The sequence below is a fragment of the Hypanus sabinus genome, chromosome 27 (genome assembly GCF_030144855.1).
Source record: "Hypanus sabinus isolate sHypSab1 chromosome 27, sHypSab1.hap1, whole genome shotgun sequence".
Lineage (NCBI taxonomy): Eukaryota > Metazoa > Chordata > Chondrichthyes > Myliobatiformes > Dasyatidae > Hypanus > Hypanus sabinus.
This window is the reverse complement of record NC_082732.1, coordinates 17,724,072-17,750,799: the sequence shown is the minus strand read 5'-3', so window position 1 is coordinate 17,750,799 and position 26,728 is coordinate 17,724,072. Positions and strand designations below refer to the sequence as shown.

The 26,728-nt window shown below is 41.6% G+C and overlaps 1 protein-coding gene and 2 long non-coding RNA genes across 14 annotated transcripts in view; 1 reads left to right on the top strand and 2 right to left on the bottom strand.

Moving 5' to 3' along the window:
* Positions 1-9,040, top strand: part of LOC132382025 (uncharacterized) — a 115,761-nt gene extending 106,721 nt beyond the window's left edge. For both annotated transcript variants that reach the window (XR_009508176.1, XR_009508177.1), the window contains one exon: positions 108-9,040. This is a non-coding gene — a long non-coding RNA (uncharacterized LOC132382025). The remainder of the gene's footprint in view (positions 1-107) is intronic.
* Positions 5,792-12,828, bottom strand: LOC132382027 (uncharacterized). The gene is made up of 2 exons (XR_009508179.1): positions 12,163-12,828; positions 5,792-11,755 (listed from the first exon to the last, which is right to left on the bottom strand). It is a non-coding gene; the product is annotated as an uncharacterized LOC132382027 (long non-coding RNA).
* A 10,315-nt stretch (positions 12,829-23,143) lies between these two features.
* LOC132382019 (zinc finger protein 362-like) overlaps positions 23,144-26,728 on the bottom strand; it is a 66,003-nt gene continuing 62,418 nt past the window's right edge. For all 11 annotated transcript variants that reach the window (XM_059951827.1, XM_059951823.1, XM_059951828.1 and 8 more), the window contains 2 exons: positions 26,335-26,493; positions 23,144-25,255 (listed from right to left, as the gene is read on the bottom strand). In XM_059951827.1, the coding sequence (XP_059807810.1) occupies positions 25,139-25,255; positions 26,335-26,493 (276 nt within the window). In that variant the 3' untranslated portion in view covers positions 23,144-25,138. The remainder of the gene's footprint in view (positions 25,256-26,334; positions 26,494-26,728) is intronic.

The window sequence follows — 26,728 nt, the reverse complement described above, 5'->3', positions numbered from 1 at the left end:
CTGGTACTCCTTAAGACACTCGTAAGAGGCTGAATCAGAAAAAAAACCCAGAAATATTCTAGATAGGGCCGAGGAGGGAAATCTAATTCTTTCTCCCTCACCACCAGATTCAAGGCCATTGCTGCAAGAGGACTCCAGACCCGTCATTCCTGCATCGATGCTCAAAATCATCAGTCAAATCCAGCAACATCAAGGCATCGAGAAATGTCACCCAAGAGGAAGGCCTGGTCTGAGCACACTGCTGGGAGATTATGTAGAGCAATGTAGAGCACACAGAAAACTGTACAAAATTCATGCTGAATCTCTCTGTCCCACAGATTTCCCAGACTTTCTAGGGCAAATTGCAGGCACAGACACTTTTGAGCTGGATAGAGACAAATGACTTCTCACTGTGGATTACCACTTACTGTCTAAGCTGTCCGCTACATCCTCAGCAGCAGTTACACAGGACCTGAAAGCACCATGGAACACCAGAGACACTTGTGTCAGACACGGCCCACAGTTCAGCTGCTCAGAATTCAAAGCCTTTGCGAGGGACAATGAATTCAAACAGCAGACAAGCAGTGCACAGTACCCACAGGCAAATGGAGATGCAGAAAGACCAGTGCAAATTGTTAAGAGTCTTAGTCCATGAGCCAGGACCCCAAATTTGGACCACCGGTACCATCTGGGCGGGGGGGGGGGGATTAATTCTTACAGTGAATTTTGGCAAGGTATATGCCCTTATATGCCCTTAGTGCTTAGTAAATATGTGATAGCATTTCAGTGGTGGTAGCTTTCTGTGTGTTATCACTCGATTTATAACCCCATGCCAAAACACACTTTTCAAAGCTATACGTAGCACAGAATAAAGCATTCTACTTCAAACTGATGGTTCTCTCTGAATATTGAGACTTTGTCTTCGAAAATTGGTGGGAGTGTAGCTCAGACTAAATGTTTTTCAGAAAATTTCTTAAAATTAGCATCTCTACAAATGTTATCTTACTACTGGCACTGACAACACAGCAACTATACATTACATAAGATGTACTTCTGTTTTCATGTTCTGTTTCACATTTATATCCTGTATATCTCCATTTGTACACACATTTATATCACCCTTGCAGCAGGTGCTTTTTTCACCAGCAATGTTAATGTGATTTTTTTCTGTTTCAGGTACTGTGGTGGTGGGATAGTCCTGCACAATAGAGGAGAGACAAGAGTAGAGTAGATTTAGATCTGGAGTAGCTGAATCACTTTGCTTCAGAATGGAGAGCCAGAAGCACAAAGAATCTATTAAGAAGCAGTGTATCATGCACCTGAAAACATCAAAAGAAGATGATGGCCATTTAGTTAGTCCTCAAGACTATAAATCCTGGAAAACATTACTTGAAGCAGCCAAAGTGAGAAACTATGCCCCTATTTTAGACGTTGCTAAAGAACTTGGAGAAAAATAAGTCCTAAAAATCTACTATCACCGTAAATGCCGAAGCCTCTTCACCACGAAGGGAGACTTAGAGACTCTGAAAAGGAAAGCCAAGGAAAGCATTACTGATGAAGCTGGTGAGCATACATCAAAAATGCCGAGTAGGAGATCCTCAGCAGAAGCAAGGGTATATAGTCAAATCTTTTTTTTTGTAATAAGGTGAAATTTCTGAAGGGCTCCAAGTCACGTGAAAAGCTTATACAGGCTGTACAACTCAGTGTTGACCAAACACTACGGGAATGTGCAACCCAAAAGGAAGATGAAAAGATTCTAGCAGTAACAAGCAGACACATGGTTGCTGCAGGGGCCCACTATCATGTTTCATGCTACAAGGATTATACCAGAATCAAGAAAAAGGAAGCTAGTACAAAGAGAATGATGATGAAACAGGTGGTGGTGAACTGTATAAAGGATTGAAAGGGAAGCCTATGAAGACCTTTTCAAGTATATCAGAACTGATATCATAACCAACAAGATAATTGTACAAGTCACTTCTTTGGTCACGAAACTTGATTCTTTCATACTATCTGGTGGAGTTAAACTCCTGCAAGATTCTACAAGGAAGCACGTTCGTAGGAAACTGGAATCTGAGCTGGGCAATTCAGGAGATATATGTCCAGATGACAAAAGAAAATTGTTAATGGTTCCTGAAAGTATATCATTAAGGAACATTGTCTTGGAAAATCAAACTCTACAGAGGGAACTCAAAGTTGGGAGGGCCAAGGCAACCAATTTCGACAAGATCATAGCTTAGACTTCATCACATATCAGGTCCTGTCCACACCAGAAGGACTGCTGAGAAAGACAAATAAAGCTACTTTAGCCACAACCTTGCAGGAAAATGTAACAATAGAGGAGCAACTCCCAGGAAACTCTGCTACAGTGGTTGATGGAATGAACTTGGTCCAAAGAGTGAAAGGTGATCAAGCTACTTTCAGAGATGTTGCCACAACAATTCTGGGTATGTCTCTGAGGGAAGGCAGTCAGAGTAGAAGAACAGATGTTGTGTTCGACACATACAAGGAGAACTCTATCAAGAATAGTGAAAGGCCTCTACGGGGTGAAGAGCCTGGTCATGAGTTACAAGGTATCACTGGCACACAGATAGTGAGGCAGTGGAGGAGTTTCCTGACCAAAGTCAATAACAAAAATAGTCTCTTTAGCTTCATAGTCCATGAATGGAGGAGGGTGGAGTACAGAGCAAAACTACAGGAGAAGATTCTATATGCAACTGTGAATGACAAATGTTAGAGAATCACATCGCAAGACAGTGAGGAGGTGTCAGCTCTTCAGTGTCAACAAGAAGAAACAGATGGCAGCCTACTTCTCCATGCTGCCCAGAGAGGGATACCAATCTGTAGTGATATGCTCAGAAGACACAGATCTCTTTAGCATTTTGTGACAAGATTGTTCCAGAAGTGTGGCACTAGAACCCGTACAAGGCTTGTAGACATTAGGAAGGTTGCTGACACTGTTGGTACAGAGATTTGTAGGACTCTCATCGGGTTGCATGCATGTACAGGATGTGACACTGTAAATGCTTTTGCAGGCAAAGGGAAGACAAGTGTCCTAAAACTTCTGACCAGCAACAGGGAAACTCGGGACATTTTCTTAGAGTTGGGTCAGGAATGGGACCTCTCCCCAGAACTGATAGACAAACTGGTGGCATTTACATGTCTCCTGTGTGCGCCAAAAGCTTCGACCACCAAGGTCAATGAGCTCAGGTATCACCTTTTCTGTGCCAAAAAAGCTCAAATCGAAAGTCATCAACTCCCACCATGCAAGGGCTGCTTAACAAAACATGCACAGTGAGCCAACTACCAGGCTGGTATGTGGAGAAGATGTTTGGAGAAGGACCCACAAGTGCCAAGCACTGTTGGCAGAGGATGGAAGATGGTGAGAGAAGAGGAAGCTGAACAGTTGACGGTGCACTGGATGGAAGGCCAGCCAGCACCCGTTGCCATCCTGGATCTACTGGCCTGTAACTGTCCAAAAAATTGTTCACTCCCAAAATGTATGTGTGTTGCAAATGGCCTCAGGTGTACTGACATGTGTAGGCCGGCAGACTGTGAGAACCAGGCATCCACCTCAGAGAGTGTGGAAAGTTCTGATGAAGATGTGGAAAACATGGAAGACTTGGAAAATTATTATGATTATTAATAGGTTATGAAAGTATGGAAAACAAAGTATGGAAAGCAGTCTTTGATTAAGTATATTCATTTTACAACCAAATGGAGCCTAGGTTATGGCCATGTGAAACCCCACATTTGAACTATTGTACTGTAATTCTAGCTGCTATGACAAAAGCTTAAGATTGTTTTGATTTGATACAACAATATGGAAAATATCATGACATTGATAAGACTCCAGAAATCTCTCCAAATGAGGCTTTTTACCTTTTGGGGGGTGGGTAACATTTTCTGCTGTACTGACGTTAATATGGAATATATACAAAAAGTCATTACTTATTTTAAGTAATAAAGCTACCACCAGTGCAATGCTATCACATATTTTCTAACTCTAGAGATGTAGACCTTGCCAAAAATCACTATGAGCATTATTCCCCTCAGATGGTACCAACTAGCCCTACTGGCTCAGGGATTATCTCCTACTGAAGGCAAAAGTCCCCTACAAAGCACTATTGCTCCACGCTCCTTGTCAATAGTTACTGTCTGACAGAGCTGTCAATGGGCCAGAGACTAAGAACAAGCCTACCCATTCTTCCTTCCCTTCTCCAACTTCACTTAATGGACTTGGACAAATTGAGAAATATTGAGCCAACACAGCGTGAGAAAACGATGAGCATGTAGGATCTCAGACACAGACCAAAATCTGTTACCATTCAGGAGTGGTGAAGCTGTTTGGGTTTCAGATCAATACACCTGAGGAACAATAGGCCGGCAGCATGGACCACAATCGTTTGTGAATAGAACAGCACAAGGTGAAATCAGGCAGAACAAGTGTGCGTTTGTAGAGAAAGAAATAAAGTGGCCTGATCCTCATGACGAGGACCACTTACCTGACATGGACACACCTGTTCAAGAATCTCCACCCACTCCAACATTTCCAGGAACCCATACCAGATCGTGTCATTTATCTGTCCCACCGCAGAGATACACTCCATTGCCTAATGGCTTAGAGCAAGAGACTAAAAAGGAAGATTAATCTTCACTCTTTGCCACAGTGTTCAGGTAGTCTACCTTGACTTTCATTAGATTTAATGTTTTTTAAAAAAAGAGTTCTAATGTTGTAAGCATTTCACAAAATTAGACTTAATTAAAAAAAGTGAATTGGTGGAAAAAAGTGAAAACGAGAAAGGGAGAGAGAGAGAGAGACTACTTAAAGAGAAAGTCGGTTATAACGTTTGCAATTATTTTTATGTTTATTTAAGGAGCATAAGTTATGTTCTATTGGTAAAGTGAACTGAATTGCTCAATTTCAGTGACAAAAATTTCAATGCAGTTTTATGGACAAAAATTACATATCTAGTTTTTCTCTTTTTTTTCCCCAAGAAGGGGAGTTGTAGTGGTAGTTAATAGTGTTATTCCTATGATACTCAGTTAGTCACTCCCATATGGGAGGAGTTTACATAATGTACAGGGATGGTTGACAATAAAGTTCAGTTGAATGTCCTGCACGCTGGTGTCCTGGTGTGCTTTGCACTCTCCCTCAATAACAAACACAACAGATGAAGCACAGCTGATCAAATAAAAGAAAGCATTAGATCAAATGAAGAAGCCTATAAAGCTGTTCAAAGTAGATGGTAGCCTGGGTGTAGGAGGTTTTTAGAACTTAGCAAGGAAGACCAAGATATTGTTAGAGAAAAGCAAGATAGACAACAAGAATAGACAAAAGAGACACAGAACCAATAATCTATAATAGCTTCTCTTTAAGTATATGAAAACAAAAAGACTATTTTTGGCAAATGTGAGCTCCTTACAGACAGAGTCAAGAGAATTTATAAAGGTGAATTAGGAAAGTAAGAGGGATTAAACAATTACTATGATCAGAAAAAGGCCGGCTGGTGACATAGTGGCATCAGCGCTGGACTTCGGGGTGAGAGGTCCCGAGTTCGAATCCGGCCAGCTCCCTTACACGCTTTCCATCCGTGCCTGGGTTGAGTGTCGGGCTAGCAACTCGACCTCATTAAAAAAAACTTGCAGAGGGATGGGCTGCGCCAGGTTTCAGATGCCCAAGACACATCGTTTGATGAGCAGTCACCAAAAAAGATCGGTTCAAAAACCTTGTCATGACAACGCCCTGACAACTCCACCAGAGGAGTTAAGGGTGCACACACTCACAAACACGATCAGAAAACCTGCTTGATGCAAAACAGAATCAAGGGTCTGATGAGAATAGGGAACTGAAAGGCATATACTTCTCTGTAACTTCCACCTCCAACAGAGTTCACCACAATGGGGACTCTTTTTAAAACAAAGGGGGGGTGAATGTGGTGAACTGCATATACCCGTCTGGACACGCCCCCCTGCTGACTGCTCCTGTGGCTCCTCCCACAGACCCCTGGATAAAGGCGGTTGAGGCCTGAGCCCGGCCTCTCAGTCTCCAGGATGTAGTATGGTGGTCAACCACTGCTTGTTCCTTCTTCCAGTCAATAAAAGTCGATATCTCGCCTTATGTCTCAGAGAGAGTTATTGATGGTGCATCAGTTCTTGTACACAAGTCACTGCAAGCCAATGTGCAGGTGCAGAAGGGAAACAGCAACAGCAGCTACAAAAGCAGCAGCCTTTTTTATGAGAGAATTTTTGTTGCAGAAATAAGGAAGTGTTTAACAAGTGTATAGAGACACAGTGAATCTGTACCTGGAACATTGTGAGTTGATTTAGTCCTCCTGTCTATGATCAGAGATACTTACCACCAAGGAAGTGTAGCAAATGTTTGTTACATTGGTTCCAGGGAAGATGGGTTTGCTGTATGAGAAGAAATTAAATAGACCGAGGCTGTATTCATTAGAGTTTAGAAGACTGAAAGGGGATGATTTTGAAATTACAAATATTACAAATTTCTCAAAGGCCTTGACAGGCCAGAGGCAGGAAAGACAAAGATGCTGAGGAGCATAGGATCAAAGGAAACAGTTTAACAATAAGGAACAGGGCGTTTAGCAATGAGACATGGAGACATTTCTTTAGTTAGAGAATCCTTTATCCTGGATAGCAATGGACCTTCAGTCATGGAACTTATTCAAAACAAAGATTGATATATTTCTGAGCATTAAAGGCCTGTAATGATATAAGGCTGGAAAATGACACTGAAGTAGATATTAGCCATAATCCTAATGATTGGTATAAGAGGCTTGAGGAGTAATATGATCTACGCGGGTTCCTTTTCCTTATGCTAGTTCTAGGAAACCTTCAGCGAACAGAACCAACTATTGTGTTAAACCAATTAGTTTGTAACATTAATTAAATTAATTGCTAAATAAAAGACTGTTAACTTATGTAGCTGCATTAAAAGTACATCACATGAATTTCTCAACCATAACCTACATTTTGATACTGTCCTTCTTATAGGACAATGTCCCGATGAACTTTAAGGAGTGAAACACTGTCATAATATTGAAAGACAAAATGTAGAGAATATTTAAGTAGTATCTGTGCAGAGAAAAACAGACCTAATGTTGCAGCTGAATATTGAACTCAGCAATTTCAGATAATCAGTTTATCCACTTTGCTTCACAGATGACCTTTTCTGATTTATCGTAATCTATCCACAACAATAACCTATTTTTCTCTCTTTCTGTGGATGCTACGTGATCTGCTAAACATTTCCAAGATTTTATTGAGGACAACAAAGACTAGAACAAGGCCAAGGGAAATGACTGTTCATGATCTGTATGTTTATTGATGATTTTGTTAAGACCCATTTCTGAGTCTAACACTTCGATATTTTCATAATCAACACAAGGCTGGAGTAGCAAATTGGTCAGCAGCAGGAAACTATTAAATATAGCCAAGGACTGAACTCTCTAGGTAGTGACCAGCCTTATCTGTCTCATCTGTACACTCTGCTGTACTATTCATATCAAAGGAGAAATCAACACAAATTTAAAAAAACGCAAATGCGGCTTTTGGCAGACTATGAGCAAGTGTGTGGGAGCCCCAGAGGGTCAGCCAACATGCAACGGTTTTGTGTTGCCACAGCAATACACAAAGAGCATGCTGAAGAACTGAACTGCTTTGGTTGTCTCTGGAAACTGGTTGAGGTAAAACGGCAGGTTGTAGCACTTCAGCCGTTTGCAAGGACAAAGGCTGGATGGGAGATTAGTGGGGAGGGACAAATGGACAAGGGAATCATGGAGGCAGAAAACAGAGTGGTGGTGGTGGGGTGGGTTAAAGATATGTTTAGTGGTAGGATCCCTTTAGAGATAGCAGAAGTTGCAGAGGATTATGTGTTGGATGTGAATGCTCGTGGGGTGGTATGTAAGGACAACAGGAACTCTATCACTTTAGGGCTGTAATAGGTAAAGACCAAGAAGTGTAAGCTTGAAATATCCATGAAATGAAATATTGAATTCCATAAAGGATATTCCCATGGTCTTTGAGACTAGCTGGCATGTCAGAGGAGCCAGATTAGTTTCAGAGGAGCTGCCTGCTGCACGAAGGCAATGGAATTGGTGTGTGAAGCGGCATGCAGTGTAACTTCAGGTCTTGGAGGGTTCTCTTGTGATTGCAAGATCCTGTTGGACAATGATAGTGTAAGATGGCACAGGCCTGCTTCCTTAGTTTGGTGGGTTGACGGGCAGTAGGGAAACTGTGTTGCCTCGGTTGTAGTGAGGACCAGGCTTCAAGCTGCGGCCTTGCCTACCGTTGCAGCCCAGGAGCGGAGATGCCAGAGGCGGTGCAGCGTGGTGTCCGTGCTGGGTCGGAGGCCGGCCTCTCCTGTCAGTGCTGCCCTCCAGTGTTCGTTCGGCGGAATAACAAGCTGGATTGCATACGTCTGTGCACTGCCGCGAACTGTACTATCATTTTGGGGGACATGTTACTCGGGGTATTGGCCACGTGTTTCTTTGCATGACTATTTTTTCCTTTTGCTCGCTGAATGTGCTGTGAATGTTTTGCACTTTGTTTCATTCAGCTGTATACATGTATGGTTGAATTGATTGATTTTGATTTAATAAGACTGTGCATAATTTTATCCACATCTTTCTGCCCTATTCTTCCTTCAGTGATTATAAACAATTAACAGTATTTCTGACACCTGGGACAGAACTGCCTAACTTTTGCTCTTCCTTCTACGTACAGAAAGCTTTCTAATCTTGTGGTCTGAAATGGAAAATATGTGTTAGATATTGTTCATCTAATGCACTCTTACTAAAAGTACAACCTACCTGGTGTAGTCTCTCAGCTTTTCCTTCCAGGTGAGATGTTAAACAGGGAAACCCCCATTAGCACAGCTTGTCACTAAAAGTCCCTAGCAGACCTGCTAGCATTTTTCTCTCAATGAACACCAGCAAAAATGAACACCAAACAGAGATTTGACCAACTCGGTTCTATTTATGGCATGTGATTGTATTTTATTGCTGCCTTATTTTCTATGTAATAAATCCATTGTACTGATGGACAGTGCATTGTGTGAAAATATTTTTGCCATCTGTAACATCCAATCAGGTTCATGGGTCTGGCAAGTGAAACAGAAAGCACTTTCTGCAAGTAGGTATATTAATCATTTATTTACAGACAGTAAAAATTTAACCAAACATTCATGTTCCCCAAGTTACAGGCACTATAAAGTAAAATACTGAATATTCAACAAACATACTTAGTTAAAAGTATGCACAGAGCACACCTTTCCAATAGTCATGTCTTAATCAAAGGATGCAGAGAGTAAGCCCCTTCCATGTGCTATTCTATATACCCAGGATATTTGAAACTGGACACCAGGCACCTATCCAATGGAAGAAGCAGCTGCAGTTTCTAAACTAACCAATCACAGCAGAAGTGACTTTCAACAATCAGAATAAGGCATGCCCCACACTGGACACAATCTTTCATGAATGACTAAGGACAGCTTAGGTCGACTTCAGAGTATTAAAACTGTTACTGCATTGGTTGATTTACATGCCAAACTTTCAGAGCTGCAGGCTTTAGAAAGAGTTAGCAAGGAAGCAAGGAATACACCATAAAGGAATTGATGTAGAGTCCTTCCATATCCAGTCGAGAATAATGGAAGTCCAACTCCATCCTTAGGCAAAGCATATTGAGTTCAAAGGGCTGTGCTGGAGAACTTGTAACTGTTTGTAGTAAATTAATTGAGTTCATTCAGTGACAGGATAATTACACATCAACTTCCATAAATGAAATCAACCAAGTAAGTTACTTTGAGAATTAAACAAACTTGATTGTGAACACTGAGGTCGTGGTTAATTAGATTAATGCACAGTGTCACCCATCAACAGGAATATTCCACCTTCCACTTATACCCACTCAGCCTTGGCCTCACCCTTTCAGAGCTATTCAGTTTGTCCCTCAACCCATGATTGAATGGTGGAGCAGACTCGATGGGCTGAATGGCCTGCATCTTCTCCTATATCTTATCCATCCTCTCTTGCACCTTAAAACTAACTTCGTCAATGCAGAATGATTTCAAATTAAGGGGGAGAAAAGCACAAAACTCAAAAAGATCCAGCAGGTTTATTTGACCAGCAATCTTCAAATGCCTACAAATATCACACGACGTAGATGGGATACGGACTGATGTGACCATTGCACATTGCCATATCCATTCACTACTCTATTGATATAAAGTATCCGCATCTGGACCTGAAGTCCAGGCTTGGAATGTTTCAAGATTCAAAGTATATTTATTATTAAAGTATATTAAAAAATTATTGAAATTCGGAATGATGAAGCAGCAAGAATGCTTTTTGAAAATGTCAATCTTTGTGCCATGTGGCTCCACAGTCATACGAAGTTTCCTGGTCTTTGGAGAAGAGCCAAACTGCTCTTCAGAGCATTTCCATCCTCCTACTCTTATTGAAAGAGGCTTCGGTGCAGTGAACCACATACTCACAAAAAACAAAAACCACTTGGACATTGTTACGCACGGAGACTTTTGCTATCACAACGTGAACCAGTTATTCCAACTCTTGCTATCAAGCTCAAGGATCATATAGATACCGAAGCTGCTCTACAGCACACGAGTGCTGTGTAAGCTAGGTTTAAAGACAAAAGATTCTAAAGTAGAATTACTGTCTCATGTTAGCATATGGTAGACATTTCTTTTACACAATGGGAGTGGCGGAAAGTATACTGTGAGGGGCGTTGGCAAATTTGAAAGTGCTTGGGAGGGTTGGGCTTTAAAAAAAGATTGGGAAACACTGGTTTAGTCGGTCATTTGATTACTAATTTAACTAACTTGGCACAACATTGTGGGGTGAAGGGCCTGTTCCTGTGCTGTATTGGTCTATGTTCTATATATGTGCAGTATGCTACTCTGAAATTTAACTTCCCACAGACAGCCACAAAACAAAGAAAACCATGGAACCCATTCAAAAGAAAACAGCAAACCCCCAGCATGCAAAAAAAAACCCCAAATTGCACAAGTGGCAGAAAATATGAGCGAAAAACACATAATATAACACATAAAACCAACCCACAGAGTCATTAAAAGAGTCCAGGCACATACAGCTCCATTCAGTTCAACCTCACGCTATATTGTTCATTTTCTACACGCTGCCCTGATCAAAATATCAATGAGAAAAGAATCAACCAAAAACCAGAAACATGTTGTAACATGAACTACAGAGTCTAGTCCACAAATTGCTTCAATTACACCTTGCCCAACACCCAGGACTCTGGCACCATCGAGCGAGATCCTTTGAACGCAGGGACCTCCTCCGGGGGGGTGGGGGGCAGAGACTGACTGTCACGCATTGACACCTTCCTCCGGCAGCAATGAGCAACGGTCTGGTAGGCGCCACTGTGCGTCTGCTCACCTTCTGCTCTCACCTCAGTGATCTCGGTCTTCCTTGTGAGATCGGTGAGAAATGGAGTCAAACATGGGCTCACCCCCCCCTGCCTCCAGGCTTCTCGGCCTCCAGGCCACAAACTTCGCTTGAAGCCACACCAAACTCCCTCAGAGACGGCAATCACTCAGTTGGGCCAAAAACACCAGCAAAAAGTGGAATGACAAGTGGCAGGTAAACTTCACAAGAGTAAAACAAAGACATCATTGATATTGAGAAAATATCTCTTACAAATTCCCATCTGTAGAAACCTTGACATTTCTTCATCACTTTTGATAATAATCCTGGAGGTTTTGGGCCTGCTGTACCTACAGGAGTGACAAGGGTTTAAAGAGTTTCAGTATTATAATCTCAGGGCAAGTGTGGCTACTACCCACTAACTTGTCAGCATTGCCAATATCTTCTGGAGAAATAACTTTAAAAATATAGTATTCCCAGTATCAGATGAAGCTCTATCAAACCAGATTCGGGTTTTGCATTCAAAAAATTAAATCAACTGAAGGCACAAGAACTAAATCCCATGAATCTAAGGAATCAGTTTTAAATCTAATCTTTGTCAAGCTAGCTAATAAAAGGTAACAGCAATTAAACTGCTAAACTTGGACTCAACTGAAGCGAGGAGTATGGAGAGGAAAAGGAGGCAGGATTCCTACTACTGATTGTAAATGCATTGAAGGAATATATAAGATTGAAGTCAAAAGTGATTGCAACTCACAGTTAAATGGTGCTGGCAACATTAACTGGCCTGGTTGGAATTGTAAAATGTTCTAATGAGTAAGAAGGCAAACTGTAGCAGAAGGGAAAGTTGAGTATTTTGACAGAGTGTTTTGGGTTTACTTATGGATATAGAACCAGGCCATCAAAAGTGTTGAGACAGAATCGGTAGCATACCGTACGTGGAAAGAAAAACAGTCTAGGGTCTGTGACTCACTGTACTTTGGACTGGTGGAACTTTGTTTAGCTTGGCTTTAAACACGTCTATATTTGAATGACAATAAACGAACTTGAAACTTGAAAGGGCAAAGAACTGAAAAGTTGATTGTTTTTCTCTTTCTGCAATTAAGCTTAGATTACATTTGTAGTCAATGGAGGTTGGAAGAGATCGCATTGGAACATAAGGCTCTGAGCAGGCTTGATAAAATTAGTGTCGAGAAGATGTTTGTCCCTCAGGGAAGAGTTTAGAACATGGGGCCATAGCTTCAGAGTAATGAATCATTAACTTAAGGTAGGAGTAAGAGAGAATTTCTCTCAGAGGATCATAAATCTTTAAAGTAACATGCACAATGTGCTAATGGCCTCACCCTATCCACATTATTAACCATATAACAATCACAGCACGGAAACAGGCCATCTCGGCCCTCCTAGTCCGTGCTGAACTCTTAATCTCACCTAGTCCCACCTACCCGCACTCAGCCCATAACCCTCCACTCCTTTCCTGTCCATATACCTATCCAATTTTACCTTAAATGGCACAACTGAACTGGCCTCTACTACTTCTACAGGAAGCTCATTCCACACAGCTATCACTCTCTGAGTAAAGAAATACCTCCTCATGTTTCCCTTAAACTTCTGCCCAACTCTCAAATCATGTCCTCTCGTTTGAATCTCCCCTACTCTCAATGGAAACAGCCTATTCACGTCAACTCTATCTATCCCTCTCAAAATTTTAAATACCTCGATCAAATCCCCCCTCAACCTTCTACGCTCCATTGAATAGAGACCTAACTTGTTCAACCTTTCTCTGTAACTTAAGCGCTGAAACCCAGGTAACATCCTAGTATTCTTTGTCTTCTTTCTCTCCTGCTCCATCAGAGAGATTTTGAGTTGAAACATTAACCATTTCTGGGTCCACAGATGGTCCTGACCTCCTGAGTAGTTCTGTAGCTTGTGATTTCATCTTGGGTTTCCAACATCTGTAGCATTTTAATGATCAAAATTGTTGAGACTACTCTGATGTATTCCCACTTTGATTTAAAAGTTGCTGCAGTGTGTGTTTCTGGTGAAAAGGTGTAATGAATAATTGGCTTATCCTATGCATCATCTGTTCTCCATTATGCAATCTATTTACTTTCATCAAGGATATAGAATTTTGAGATTAGCTCGCATTCTTAAATCCGATGATAAAATGATTTGCTCTCAGATCAGACCTAGATATATGAATAACACACTGCTCTGCAAGTATCTCTTTCATACCCTTTAACAACAGATACTATTTCACTGGAGTCACTTTTGGAACCCTTTGCTTCCTTATGAAATAAACAATAGCAATCAACACAAACATCCGCAAATGAGACTGGGCTAATGGTATCGGCGTTTTTGCTGTAAGAGTTCCATATGGAATTAATCAGTTCAGGAAGTCTCAAACCAGTCTTCCTGCCATTCTCTGACCTCAGAAACCAAATGTCTGTGTGTCTAATTTCATTAAACATAATCTATTTAGGCAATGAAAATTAGAATTAAGTTTTAAAGCTATGTTTTCTTTTGTTTCCAGTTAAAAGATTCATTGATAATAGGATAGATATTCCATCTTGTAGCTTCGGCATTCCCAACTTGGGGTCCACAGACCTCTCAGTTAATGGTAGGGGTCCATGGTTGGGAACTCCTGTTCTAGCACCATTGGGTTGCAAAGACATAGACACAGGTTGCAATAGGCTCCCACAGATGGGCTTTCTCAACACCAATTCCTTCCTTCTTAAAATAAAGTTAATTTTAATCTAGTGAAAAACAAATACCTTGCATCATAGTGGTGGCTCCGGTTCAGGGGTTGTAAAGGTGTCTGGGATGTTCGGAAGTTGTGAGATGCACTGTACAAGTATAAGTAAACATACAATATGTTTTTTTAAACCAGATGACTAACTGCTTTCCAGTCTGCTATAACGTGCAAAGAAGCTTTCTGACAGGAGCCTTTGAGGGTCCCTTGAATAAAGTGGATTCCCTTTGTGTTGAACTCTCTCTGCTTTGTGAGGCCTCTTGAAGGAAACAGCAGATACAGGGGACGAAATGGACATCATCTTTGGAACATCCGCAATATTAAATCCTCAAGAGTTGCACACCTTGTTTATATAACATTGTACCTACAAGCAGAGATCTTGATTACCGCTTTTTCCTCACCATATCTGACCACTTACTTTTGGTTTTTTAAAAAAAGTCGCCTCGGACCTCTCTAACCCTGAGAGTTGAGCTAACTGAGTGACTGAAAACCTTCATCCTTAGGTTACAGGAAAAAAAACACTGAAATGCAGTGGAGGCCAAACTTGGATGGTTTTATCAGCAGCTCATTACCATGGCAACCCTAGCCTCACCCTATTAGAGTCCCTAAGGCCACAAGATATAATAACAGAATTAAAGTCATTTGTCTCATCGAGTCTGCTCTGCCATTTTATCATGGCTGATTTATGACCCTCCCCAAACCTATTCTTCTGCCTCCTCCCCGTAATCTTTTCGCTCTGACAAAAATCAAGAACCAATCAACTTCTACTTTAAATATACTCAATGACTTGGTCTTCACAGTCCTCTGTGGCAATTAGATCCACAGTCACTTCTTTGTGGCCAAAGAAATTCCTCCTATCTTAGTTCGAAATGGACATCTCTCTATTGTAAGGCTGTGCCCTCTGTTTCTAGACTCCCTCATAATCAGACGCATCCTCTCCACATCCACTCTATCTAGGCCTTTCTTTCAATATTCAATAGGTTTCAATGAGATCCTTCCCCCACCCACCCCCCCCCCCCCCACCATTCTTCTAAACGCCACCAAGTACAGGCCATTCTCATGAACCTTCTCTGGAACCTTTCCAATGCAAGCACATCTTTAATAAGCAGCCAAAACTGCACACAATACTCCCAGTGCGATCTGACCACTGCTTTATAAAGCCTCAGCATTACATCCTTGCTCCTGTGTTCTAATCACCTCAAAACAAAGGGTACCATTGCATTTGCCTTCCTCATCACTGACTCAACCTGCAAGTTAACCTTCAGGGAACTCTGTACAAGGACTCCCAAGTCCCTTGGCTTCCCTGTTTTTTTTTAAATTTTCTACCCATTTACAAAATTGGCTATATCTTTATTTCTCCTACCAAAGAGCATATGGTCATACACATCCCTGCACTATATTCCACCTGCCATTTTTTTTGCATTCTCCCAATCTACCCAAGCCCTTCTGCACTCATTTCTTCTTCAGCTATGTTAATTCATATCTTGTGAAACTTGACTACAAATCCATCATCCAAATCATTGACATTTACCATGAAAAGAAGCAGTCCAAATGCTGACCCACACGGAACTCCACTAGTCTCTTGCACCCAACCAGATTAGGCCCCTTTGATTCCCACTCTTTGCCTCCTGGCAGTCAACCAATCTTCCATCCATGCTAGTATCTTACTGATAATATCATGAGGCCCTATCTTGTTAATTAGCCTTATATGCCACACCTCGGCAAAGGCCTTCTGAAAAACCAAGAAAATGACCCACTGACTCCTTTGTCTATCCTGTCTGTTATTTCCTCAATGAATTTCAACAGATTTGTCAGGCAAGATTTCCTCTTAAGGACCATTCCCCTACTGCCATTTCTTCCTATCCCCACCCTCACTCCAATTTAAAACTATTTTGGGTTCTCCCTTTTCCTGCTCTAATAAAAGTGTTTTTCTTTACCTGAAATGTTAACCGCTTTTCTTTCTGCAGATGGCGCTGCATCCGTTTGGTGCTAGCATTTTCTGTTTTTATCTCCGATTTCTGGCACCTGCAGCACTGGATATCAGAGCAGGCTCTAAAAGCCATTAAATTCACTGTTACTCCTAGTTGTTATCCAACTATCTGTGATGGCATCAGGGACAAACTGATATTACTGCTGCATATGTTCATATTTTATTCAGTAACAGAAAGATACAAATTTATTATAATACAAAGGAAACTTTTCTTTCAAACGGTATTGGCCCGTGAAGTACACAGTCTTTCCAGGCAATGTTTAGATACCACACTCCAAGACGGATGCAAAAGGAAAATCATATAAAAAGCTGCATTTTCAAATTGTTTAAAACCACAATATACTGGGTAATTGGTTTGTAGTCAATGTTGCACCAGACAAAACATCTTCTTTTCATTTCCTGTTACTTCAGCCACGTTAACCTCATGCGAACAGAGGGAAAGAGTATTAAATACAACACTCACCTTAAAAAAAATGTTTCAAAATCCATAAAAAGTAATGAATACAATACATATTTTAAGAGAAAGAAAAGAATTTTATATATTTAAGGCTTTTAAATGTGTATAAAAATAACTGACATTTTATTTCAAAAGTTTCAAATGAAATTAGTATGTGGTCGATGTACTAATTGACATAGAAAATTTTTAAACATTTATTCATATGTACACAGGGTAATAAGTGACACTAGTTTCCATAGCTACTGAACTACGTTCAGTATGGTCATATTTGGAGGTGTGTTTTGTTTTCCAATTGCGTATCTCAGATCAAGAGGCATTATCTAATCAATGAGCTCAGGGGAGATCTTGTTTCAACCATCCCTTAATTCTCAGTCTATCAGAGCACGTCTCAAAATACTCTACGATCACACAGCATGCACTCCTGGCCAAGCGTGCAGTCAGAACATTTACTTTTTAGTCTGAAAGGAGGAGGTTCAGTTTGCTGGCTTACCGGTGATATGGGGGAAAGTGCCTACAGACACAATGTATGCCAGTTAGAAATACATCGTCCGGACTTTTTGTGTGTCTGTGTTTTTTTTCTAAATCTCTAGCATGTAAACCAGACAACAGCCTTCTTTTAAAATAACCTAGAAATACACACTTTGGTTGGATTTCTCCCTTTTCAGATGTGCAATCAACATCAGTACTCGGGCGATGACTCCACACCTCACAGCCCCACAAATCCAACTCAGTTCTTCCAAGAGAGCCACACAATCAGAGGTGTTTGGGGAGGGCATGGTGATGGGGGAGATCACTTCTCTCATCAGGCTGTCGAGTCAATTCAGTTCCTGAGGCAAGTCAAAACAGCCCTCTTACTGATGAACAATCTACGTTATGTGTTAATACTTATAAAGTTTAAAATGATTGAAAAGTAATTCTTACATTCTGTAGGATAAATGTGCCCAAAAGTCAACATCAGATCAACTGGACTTTGATGAGCCAGGAGTGATTTTAAACTTCACTTTCCATCTTTTTTTTTAAATGCTGATGAGAGTGTATAAACTAATTGGCTATTAGCAAAAATTAAGATTTTAGCTCAAGATTGGATGAATCCAGACAGCAGATCCATTGCAAACGTTGTGGAGCCAACACGTTAACATCCATCCATCCATCTTTTGTTGTTAGGCTAACTGCAATGTGTCAGACAATGCCTGTCAGTGACTGTCCCGTTTCACCATTTTAATGACTTTTATGGTTTTGTCAGTCCATTCAGAACAACAAATGCCGAACTGCTTGCAATTTCAAGGAATTCTTTGGTTAAACAGCACATTGCATCTATACTTTGGTTACGATTTTATGCTGTAATCAAATATGGTCATTAGATTCTGTGTGGTCCTATCCTGTGGCCTCTGTTCCTTGTCAAACAATAGTTATATTTTACCTCTGAATAGATTAAATGAGTCGCCTGCCACCCCCACTGAATGCTGTACCTTCCTCTGACTTCCCTTCTGGGCCTGCTCACAGCTCACCCATTGACTACATGCATACTTGGGCTTTCTATGATTTCCTTACTGTTGGTTGCACATTGTGGATGGGTTGGATGTCTTTCAAATAAAATTCTCCCAGTTCGATAAGCCAAGAGAAAGCAACACAATCCATTCCTACAGAATAAAATTACAGCACTAATCTATAATAATTAAAATAAGAACTCAGTAATAGCTATCAGACTGGTGTATCACATTGTTTTACGTTAATCATCCATACTGGCTCAGTGCCATTGTGCATTGTCTGTGGGCTCTGTCACACAGATTGAATCTGAGATTTTTTCCATGAAATACTATCAATTCATAAATAAGACTGCTACCCAAATGGAAGCCAATAAGAGTTTACTTAATATGCTGGTCAATACAAATATAAGCATGCTGGCCCAATGCCAGACATGTATCGTCCAGCTGGGGTATAGTGAGTACAGAAAGTACTAGAAATTCTAGCTGGTTTTCTCTCTCCCTGTCTTGACTCAGGATAATGTGGAATGGTACATTTGCCATTGCTGTCTGTAAGGAGTTTGCACTTTCTCCCTGTTACCATGTGGGTTTCCTCCTGGTGCTCTGCTTTCCTCCCACAGTACAACAACGCTCGGGCTAGCAGGTTAATTGGTCACATGGGTGTAATTGAGCTTGTTGGCTCAGACAGGCCTGTTACTGTGCTGCATCTCTAAATAAGAATTATAATTGCTTTTTAACACTGTAGGTTAGATAAAGTGATGCATAGAGTCTTGATGTTAACAGCACTTCTTTCTGACTGGTGACTCCAGTTCTGCACTGTTAATAATCTTTCCTTGTATCTGATTCTCAGAATAGCTCTCAATAATGAGACTAGCAAAATTCACTGGCAGCAGCGGGAGGAGAGTAGCACCCTGGTGCCAAGGATACAAGTGATTTTGCAGATGCTGGAGATTTTAAGCAGCGCACACAGAATGCTGGAAGAACTCCACAGGTCAGGCAGCTTCTATGGAGGAAAGTAAACAGTCGACACCTCAGGCCTGGCCTCTTCAGTGGCACTTTAACAGATGAAGGTTCTCTCGGCCCAAACAAAATCGACTGTTCACTCCCCTCATAGATGTTGCCCGGCCTGCTGAGTTCCTCCAGCATCTTGTGTGTGCTGCTCTGGTGCCGTGATGCTTTTGCAAGCTGTGCCACAGAGCGGCAAGACACAGGTTTGCTTCTAGACTGTGCCAGTACAGTCATTAAATGTGTTGCAATTATGATCACAGCTGTCCAGTTCATATTTTCGTGAGCTGCTAACCTGTCTGATGTAACAAAACAGAATCCTGAAGCCACACTCTATATCGTAACACCTGCTGGAACAATCGTGATCGGCAGATGAGCATACTGACCTCCACAATTTAAAAATCAATGTTCTTGCAGAAGGAGTTTATTACATGGGGTACCAGACCAGAGTCATTTAGCAACCTTCAAGGAGGCAAAAACAGTAAAAGTAAGTAAATAAACTTCTCTTATGAGACCTCTCAAATGAAATAATACACATTCAGCTTCCTGAGCTAATGATGTGGCTTTGATTCAGAACATCAGAAGATGGAATCAGCTATTATTTTACAAAAAATATATTGGTTGCAGCGCAGGAGAGAGTACATTTTGTGATCAGACCGTTCTATTTGAGGACATATATCTAAGTAATTTGAAATGGTGCCTAGCATTTTAAGTCAGGCTGACATTCCTGCAAGAGCACATTCCAAAGACTGTAATAACGAGATGTTGCTTGGCATGCTCTGTGACTTTCCCCGACAACGAGGAATGGAGCGACTGCAAATAGTTCTACAATGTTAGTCCAGAGAAATACAAATATATGCAGATAGTATTTAATCAGGTCACATCTCAAACGTCTGGCTTGCAACCCCTAAAAGACAACATGGAACAGCTTGAAGATGTAGACACTGAAAAGCCTAGCAACGACTATAATCAGAGGCATTATTTACTATCTCATCACTAGCTAATATTACAAATAAATCTTATCATATTACAAAGCCTGCTAAATATACCTAATGTACAAACATGATAACCACATCAGTAGCATTTCTATTTTGATTTCAACATTTGACCCCATGTTCTAAACTTTACACACAGGGCACCTAACAAGTTTGTTCTATCGTCAATGCCACTTTTGACTGACGTAGTATTACTTGGGTTGAAGCCACAACATTCATCCTACTTCCTAGCCATTAACTTGAATTTTGCAAAACATATTCAAGTTCACTTCTAGAAGTATTCTCTGGATAAACTGACCGCACCATTACCTGGTCTCATCGGATCTCAGATTCACACCTCTAATTCCCCGAGGTGAAATTTGTTACAATCAAGCTCGTGTCTGTGGCTGGGCTGGAAAATGTCTGATAATGATTCAATCTGTCTTGCAAGTCTAATCAAGTTTTAACATCTTTTTGTGGAAAGCCTGGCGCTGCAGGAAAGGGGAGGGGAGTAATTTTAAGATTTTAAAAATCCATATTACTTCTGCATACGGTGCCTTTAATCTTTCAATTAGTCACTGATTATGCCTGTAGTCACAAGATACCGCAGAGATGTAGGTCACAACTCAGCCCATCAGGGGAATCTACTCCCCTCCATGAACTCTCTATACTTCTTGCTATCTCAGTAAAGCAGCCAGCATAATCGGACACCTCAACCGCCCCCAGATATTCTTTCTTCTCCCTTCCTTCATCCGGGAGAAGATAAAAAAGCCTGAAAGCATGTACCAACAGACTCCAGGATAGCTTCTATCCAACTGCTGTAAGAATATTGAATGGTTCCCTAGTACAATAAAGTGAATTCTTGACCTAGCAATCTTATCATTTCCCTGCAATGCACCTTCTCTGTAGCTGGTACACTTTATTCTGTATTCTGCTGTTGTTTTATCTTGAGCCATCTCAAGACACTGTGGAATGAATTGATCTGGATATACAGTATGCAAGCTTTACATTGTACCAACTTCAAATGTTCACAGCAGCATTTTTCTTGTTGCAGTTGCATCAATGAATCAAGGACAAAAGTCTGCTTCTTCTAGGCATGTATGAATCAGGGTCGTGGGCCAGACAATATGATCTCACCTCCTTTATCTGAATTTTTATCCTACCTTTTCTGTTCAGATCAATGAATAAGATCAAGGTTGATAATGTCTCCTGCTGCTGGATCCTAATGCTTAATACCATCTCCTAACAAAACATTCACACAGGGACTTGAATATTTATCTTCTACACAATCTGACATTGACTAATTGATTCCATGGCAACATCTCGTTTTTTGAACAGAAATTAATCCATGTAAAAGATGCAGGTTAATAGATAGGTTGGCAGTCTGGAGTTAATTCAGCACATTGCCTCTTATACAGTAAGAACAGACTATATTTGAAAAATAAAAAAAAACTACAGATGCTGGAAATATTAAATGAAGACAGAAAAGTTGGAGGACACTCAACTCATCAGCCTCTTCTCTGCAGAGAAGGAGTGAATGCTCCAGATTGAAGACCTTGCATCAAGTAGGAAAAACTGCCTCTGTTTCTCCCTCCATAGATGCTGCCTGACCTGCAGAGTATCTGTGAATGCAGTTTTTATTAGGCGAAAATAGTTCCCAGATTTAATTTTATATAAGCAGTTTTCATGGCAGAAATGTTTGCTACAATTAGTTTCAGTGTTCTAGCACAAGGGAATGGGTTAGAAAATCATTTTAATGACATCATTGCATTGAAGACCTTGCAGGATGTGTGTGTGTGTGCGTGCAAGTCAGCTGAAAATAAATTAGAAATGGGGCACAAGTGTACACCAGCACAACCTCACCTCACTCCCAAGACTGCTTACATTGCAGACCGACCACATGAACCTAGGTGCGCCAGCAATTAGATGGGGGTTTTGGAGATGCAAGCTGGTAACTATCAAACATGTCAGGGAAGACTATAAGATATAGTAACAGGACTAAGCTATTTGACCTATCAAGTCTGTTTCATCATTTCATCATGGCTGAATCATTTTCCTTTTCCACCCCAATCTCCTGCCTTCTCCCCGTATCCCTTCGTGCCCTGACTAACCAAGAATCTATCAGCCTCTGCCTGAAACATACCCAATGAGTTGGCTTCCACAGCTGCCCGTGGCAATGAATTCCACAGATTCACCACGCTCTGGCTAACGAAATGCCTCCTCATCTCCGTTCTAAACGGTTGCCCCTCTATTCTGAGGCTGTGTCCTCTGGTCTTAGACTCCCCCACCGTAGGAAGAGAAACACTGAAAGTAAATGGGCATTGGGATGGGTGGATGGAAGGGAGAAAGTTACAAAAAAAGTGTAAAATATTCAGGTGGAGTATTTCTTGGCCCCGCGTAGATGAAATATTTATTCCCCCAGCTCCTCTGCAGTACAGAATTCAAAAACTGCATGTGTACCGAACAACGTCAATGTGCGGTTACCAAACCGGACTCACTTGATTCAGTTCTATTTTTATCCCATTGGTTTACTGAGAGGCAATGAAAATCGGTAATGTTAAAGCTTTTTCTCCCTCGCTCAGTCCTTGCAAATTCAAGAGGAAGCTCTACACCCTGTCTCTGTACAAGAAATCTCACTCGCCAGACTGACCCTGTCGCTGTACGGTGAAAAATTATACAAAGCATTTTTCTAGTCAGTAATTTTATGTGGAACCTTTTTAACATTAAAAAAAAGATCATTTGCAGCATCAGGTGCTTTTAAACCAAGAGGAGCAAAGCCAAACGTAAAGCAAAAATCCCTTCTGCTTTCTGTCCTGCGATAGCCAACACTGCCCTCTCGACACTGTAGTGCCAGCAACCTCAACAGCATTCCTTCACTGACACAAGGCTGTGCTCAATGCTGTGCCATGTTTTGACATAACCCTAAAGCAACACCACAAATCCCTTCATCGCCACAATGTATACACTGGGAAGAGGTTCTCATTTATCATTATTTCTAGAATATTCAATTTTTCCTTTACAAACATCCTTGTGACTTTTCTCCCCCTCCCCACCCCCCCCCCCCCCCCCCCGAGTGATAGAAATCTTCCTGGTGAAGTGACCATATTGGTAACACAACGTGAGGGTACGTAATTTGGCTGCAGGTCAGAGGTCACCGTGATAGCTTTCTGCACCCTGCTGAACATGACCGCACAAGCCAGATGGAACTGTGGGTTAAGGGAATCCATTTGCAACTGCGAGAAGTTGCCGTCACGGGGAGGCACATCCACATCCACCCAGCAGAGACAACTTTCAAGCCCAGATCCCTCAGATCCATCCATGTGGGGATCCTTAACTGACCCATGACCTTAACAATTCCTGTTACAAACACTCCTCCACAGACATTTCTTTGTAAATGTTTTAACATATATACTGTTCCACAAGAACATCAGATTAGCGACAGTGCAGGCCAAATCTATGCTAACTTTTCGGGTTGAGAGGGCCTCTCCCTCAGGTAAAACTGAATTATACATATTTATATATATAATATATATAATATATAAAAAATTAAAGAAAAGATTACTATCATTGACTCTATCGTATAAATCTCTTTGAAACAACAGTATGAAAAGTGTATGTGACACATGAATTGTGATTAAAAAATAAAGAACAAGACATAACATACCAGGAGCAGCAGAAATGGAAAATGAGTGACTTAAATGTATCCAGTAGACAAAGTCTTTCACTATATCATGCCATTCATTACCGAGTTGCTGACGTTCTCTCTGCTGCAGTCTATCGCCACCTGTACTTCGTTTCATTTTCCCTATTCTCCCCTATCATTCCCAGGAGAGTTGAGTCAATTGCTGATAAAGTGTCCCTTTCAATCTGCCCAACAACCTTGGCTCTGTTGCAACCCCTGGCAAAACCGTGACCCTTCCACGTCCCACGCAAGTCGCCCCTTTGACACGCACCAGGCACAGGTGTGGAACCGACTTAACTCCAGCAGAGAAAACTTGCCAACTGAACACACCAACGGTAAAGTCACGGCATAACACATAAATCATGGCAAACATGGCAGGCCGTCAAGTAAAGCCAGATTTGATCCCCGAATAATAACATCTACCGAACACTGCTGGCTCAAATCAAAGCCAGTTTAACTTCATCCTGCCTCAAATTTAGTTCCAGCATTTTGCTCTTACATCCTTAGGGGTAGAGTAACATCACTGATTGGAGTAAGCCTGGTATCTTTGCAGACTTTGTTTGATGTGGGGCACTTTAAAGCTACAACCAAAGTCATGCGGAAGTTTTCTTCCTGCTGCTCATGGTCACCTCTTTCAAGTGAGCAGGGATGGTTCAGCTGTCATTTAAGCAATCCATGTCATGTACCATTCAGTGTCAGTGAACATGGCTACTTTGAATTGTACTAGTTAGGGTGTATATTAAACAGGGATTGTGACAAGTCTGGTATATAGAGCCACTTAAAAGGTAGGGCTAAGACATTAATTAAACACATGAAAATTGACCATACATTTAGTATAATAATTCATATTAGCTAATAACTGATAACTGAAAACTAGATTTGCCACACTATCACAGAACAACAAAATGAGATACTGTTTAGTAATTCTATATCTATTCGATTCTCTTAATTTTTTTTCTTCTCCTTAGTCTTCCTGTGTGACAGCAAGACAACTTAAATGCTAATAAAAGTGTGTTGTCAGACACAGCTTATTAAATCACAAATAGTAGGAATCCACGCCCACATTGAAGAAATAACCAGTCTGTAGGGTACGTCATTGCTTCCAGTGCCACTCCCCAGCAACGGAAGTCATCTATCCGAGGAATATTGGCACTCACCTCCTCGGCAACAGTGTACATTTGGGCTCAAAGTGCATTGTTGTAGTCTTTGGCAGCCTCCGCACCTGTATGCACTTGGTGCTAAATTTACTGGTGTGACTGGGTCTCTGAGACTGAATAAATACCAACAAAGAGCACAAACAAGAACAAAAAGCTCCTCATCCTTTTGTGATTATGCACATGACTTTGGCCCCACAGCGTCCACTTCCTACAGTTCCGACGCAGGGACTGATTAAATTAGAGAAATCCGAACAGGACAACTTGGCGATTCCGTTCTCTGGGGGGAGTGAGTGTCGATTGCGTGCTCCACTGCCGTATGCTTTGCCATATGCTTAATGAGGTAAGTTTCCTGTAAGAGGTACAAACATCAATAATGTCATCATACACAATTATCGTGTCCAACACAACCAAACATAAAGTGCTTTCCTGATAACCCAGACTCAATGCTCCGTATCGAGTTCAAGATCAACTATTTTCCACCCACATCCTGGGCTGCCAATGGCACCTGTTTTGTCACCTCAGCTGCCATAAACAGGGGCTGAGGGATAACCCAGGAGGGAGAGTTTGTGGGGAAGGTTTTCAGTTCAGCATCAAGCTGAAACCAAAGAAAGCACGGAGATGTTACACCCACACCTGAAATCATAAAGAGCTGGCAAGTAAAGGGATCCCATCAGAAGTTTCTGGGGCTAGGAAGCAATCCTGGTGGAGTAATGGCTTGCAAAATTCCGGGGCTAGAAAGTGGGAGAGTCAGGAAAGAAGAACCCTCTCTATCATTAATGAAAGACTGCATTGTGTGAGTTTGGATCCTGTGGCTTGAACACCCTCCAAGAGAGCTTGGGCCGGCATCACCTTCTGGGCTCCTGGGGGAAAGGTGCCACTTTGGCAAAGACACCGCGGGATGTTGCCAACCCATTTTACCAAAACAATCCCAAAGCAGCAATAGTTAAAGACCCAAATGCAAACTGACACCCCAAGCCTAGTGCTGTTCCACGGCACAAGCTGGGAAATGTTTCATCACACTCCGCACAACTCAGGCAGAGTCCCGCCCCAACGTCATCAGCATCCCACAGAGACCCAGACTGATCTGGGACACCATGATGATCCAGGACCCCCGCCCTGGTACTGAATGCTGTCATCAATTGCACCGTGAATCAAAGTCCCAAAAAGAGTCAGAATCATAGGGCAGGGAAACTGGCCCAAGCTGACCATCTAAGCTAGTCCCAAATCTCACAGAAATCCTCATCACATAGTCCAGGAACCCTGGCGCAAGGAATGCCCGTATTTAGCTACGTCATAATGACTTCAAAAAGTCATGTTGAATGAGGCAAAAGAGAGGTCAGCCTTAAGTTCACATATTCGAACCCTGGAGCAGAACTTGATCTGGGAATGCTGTCACTACACTACCAGAAGAAGAGTGCTTGTACGTACTGAGGTGTAGGCTCGTCCACACATGCTGCAGCAATAGGCTTTAGTGTGTTTGACGGTGTGCGTGGAGAGGTGGATCTGCAGTGAGGCAGAGTCTGAGTACGCTCTGTAGCAGTTTGGACACTTGTACGGCTTATCTTTGTTGTGCTGTCGCTGGTGAGACTGAAAAAGACAGAAGAAAGGGTCAAACATCTCAAAGCGTTGCCTCAGTGTTAGCTTCCACCTCACCGTTACAAGACTATCAATGGTCTGCCAAGAGTTAATACAACAAGATGGACACTTGACCTCACAACCTATCTTGTAATCATCTTACACATTATTGCTTACCGGCACTACACTTTCCCAGTAGCTTTTGCACTTTATTTTCCCCTCCGTTATTGCTTTACCTTGTTTACCA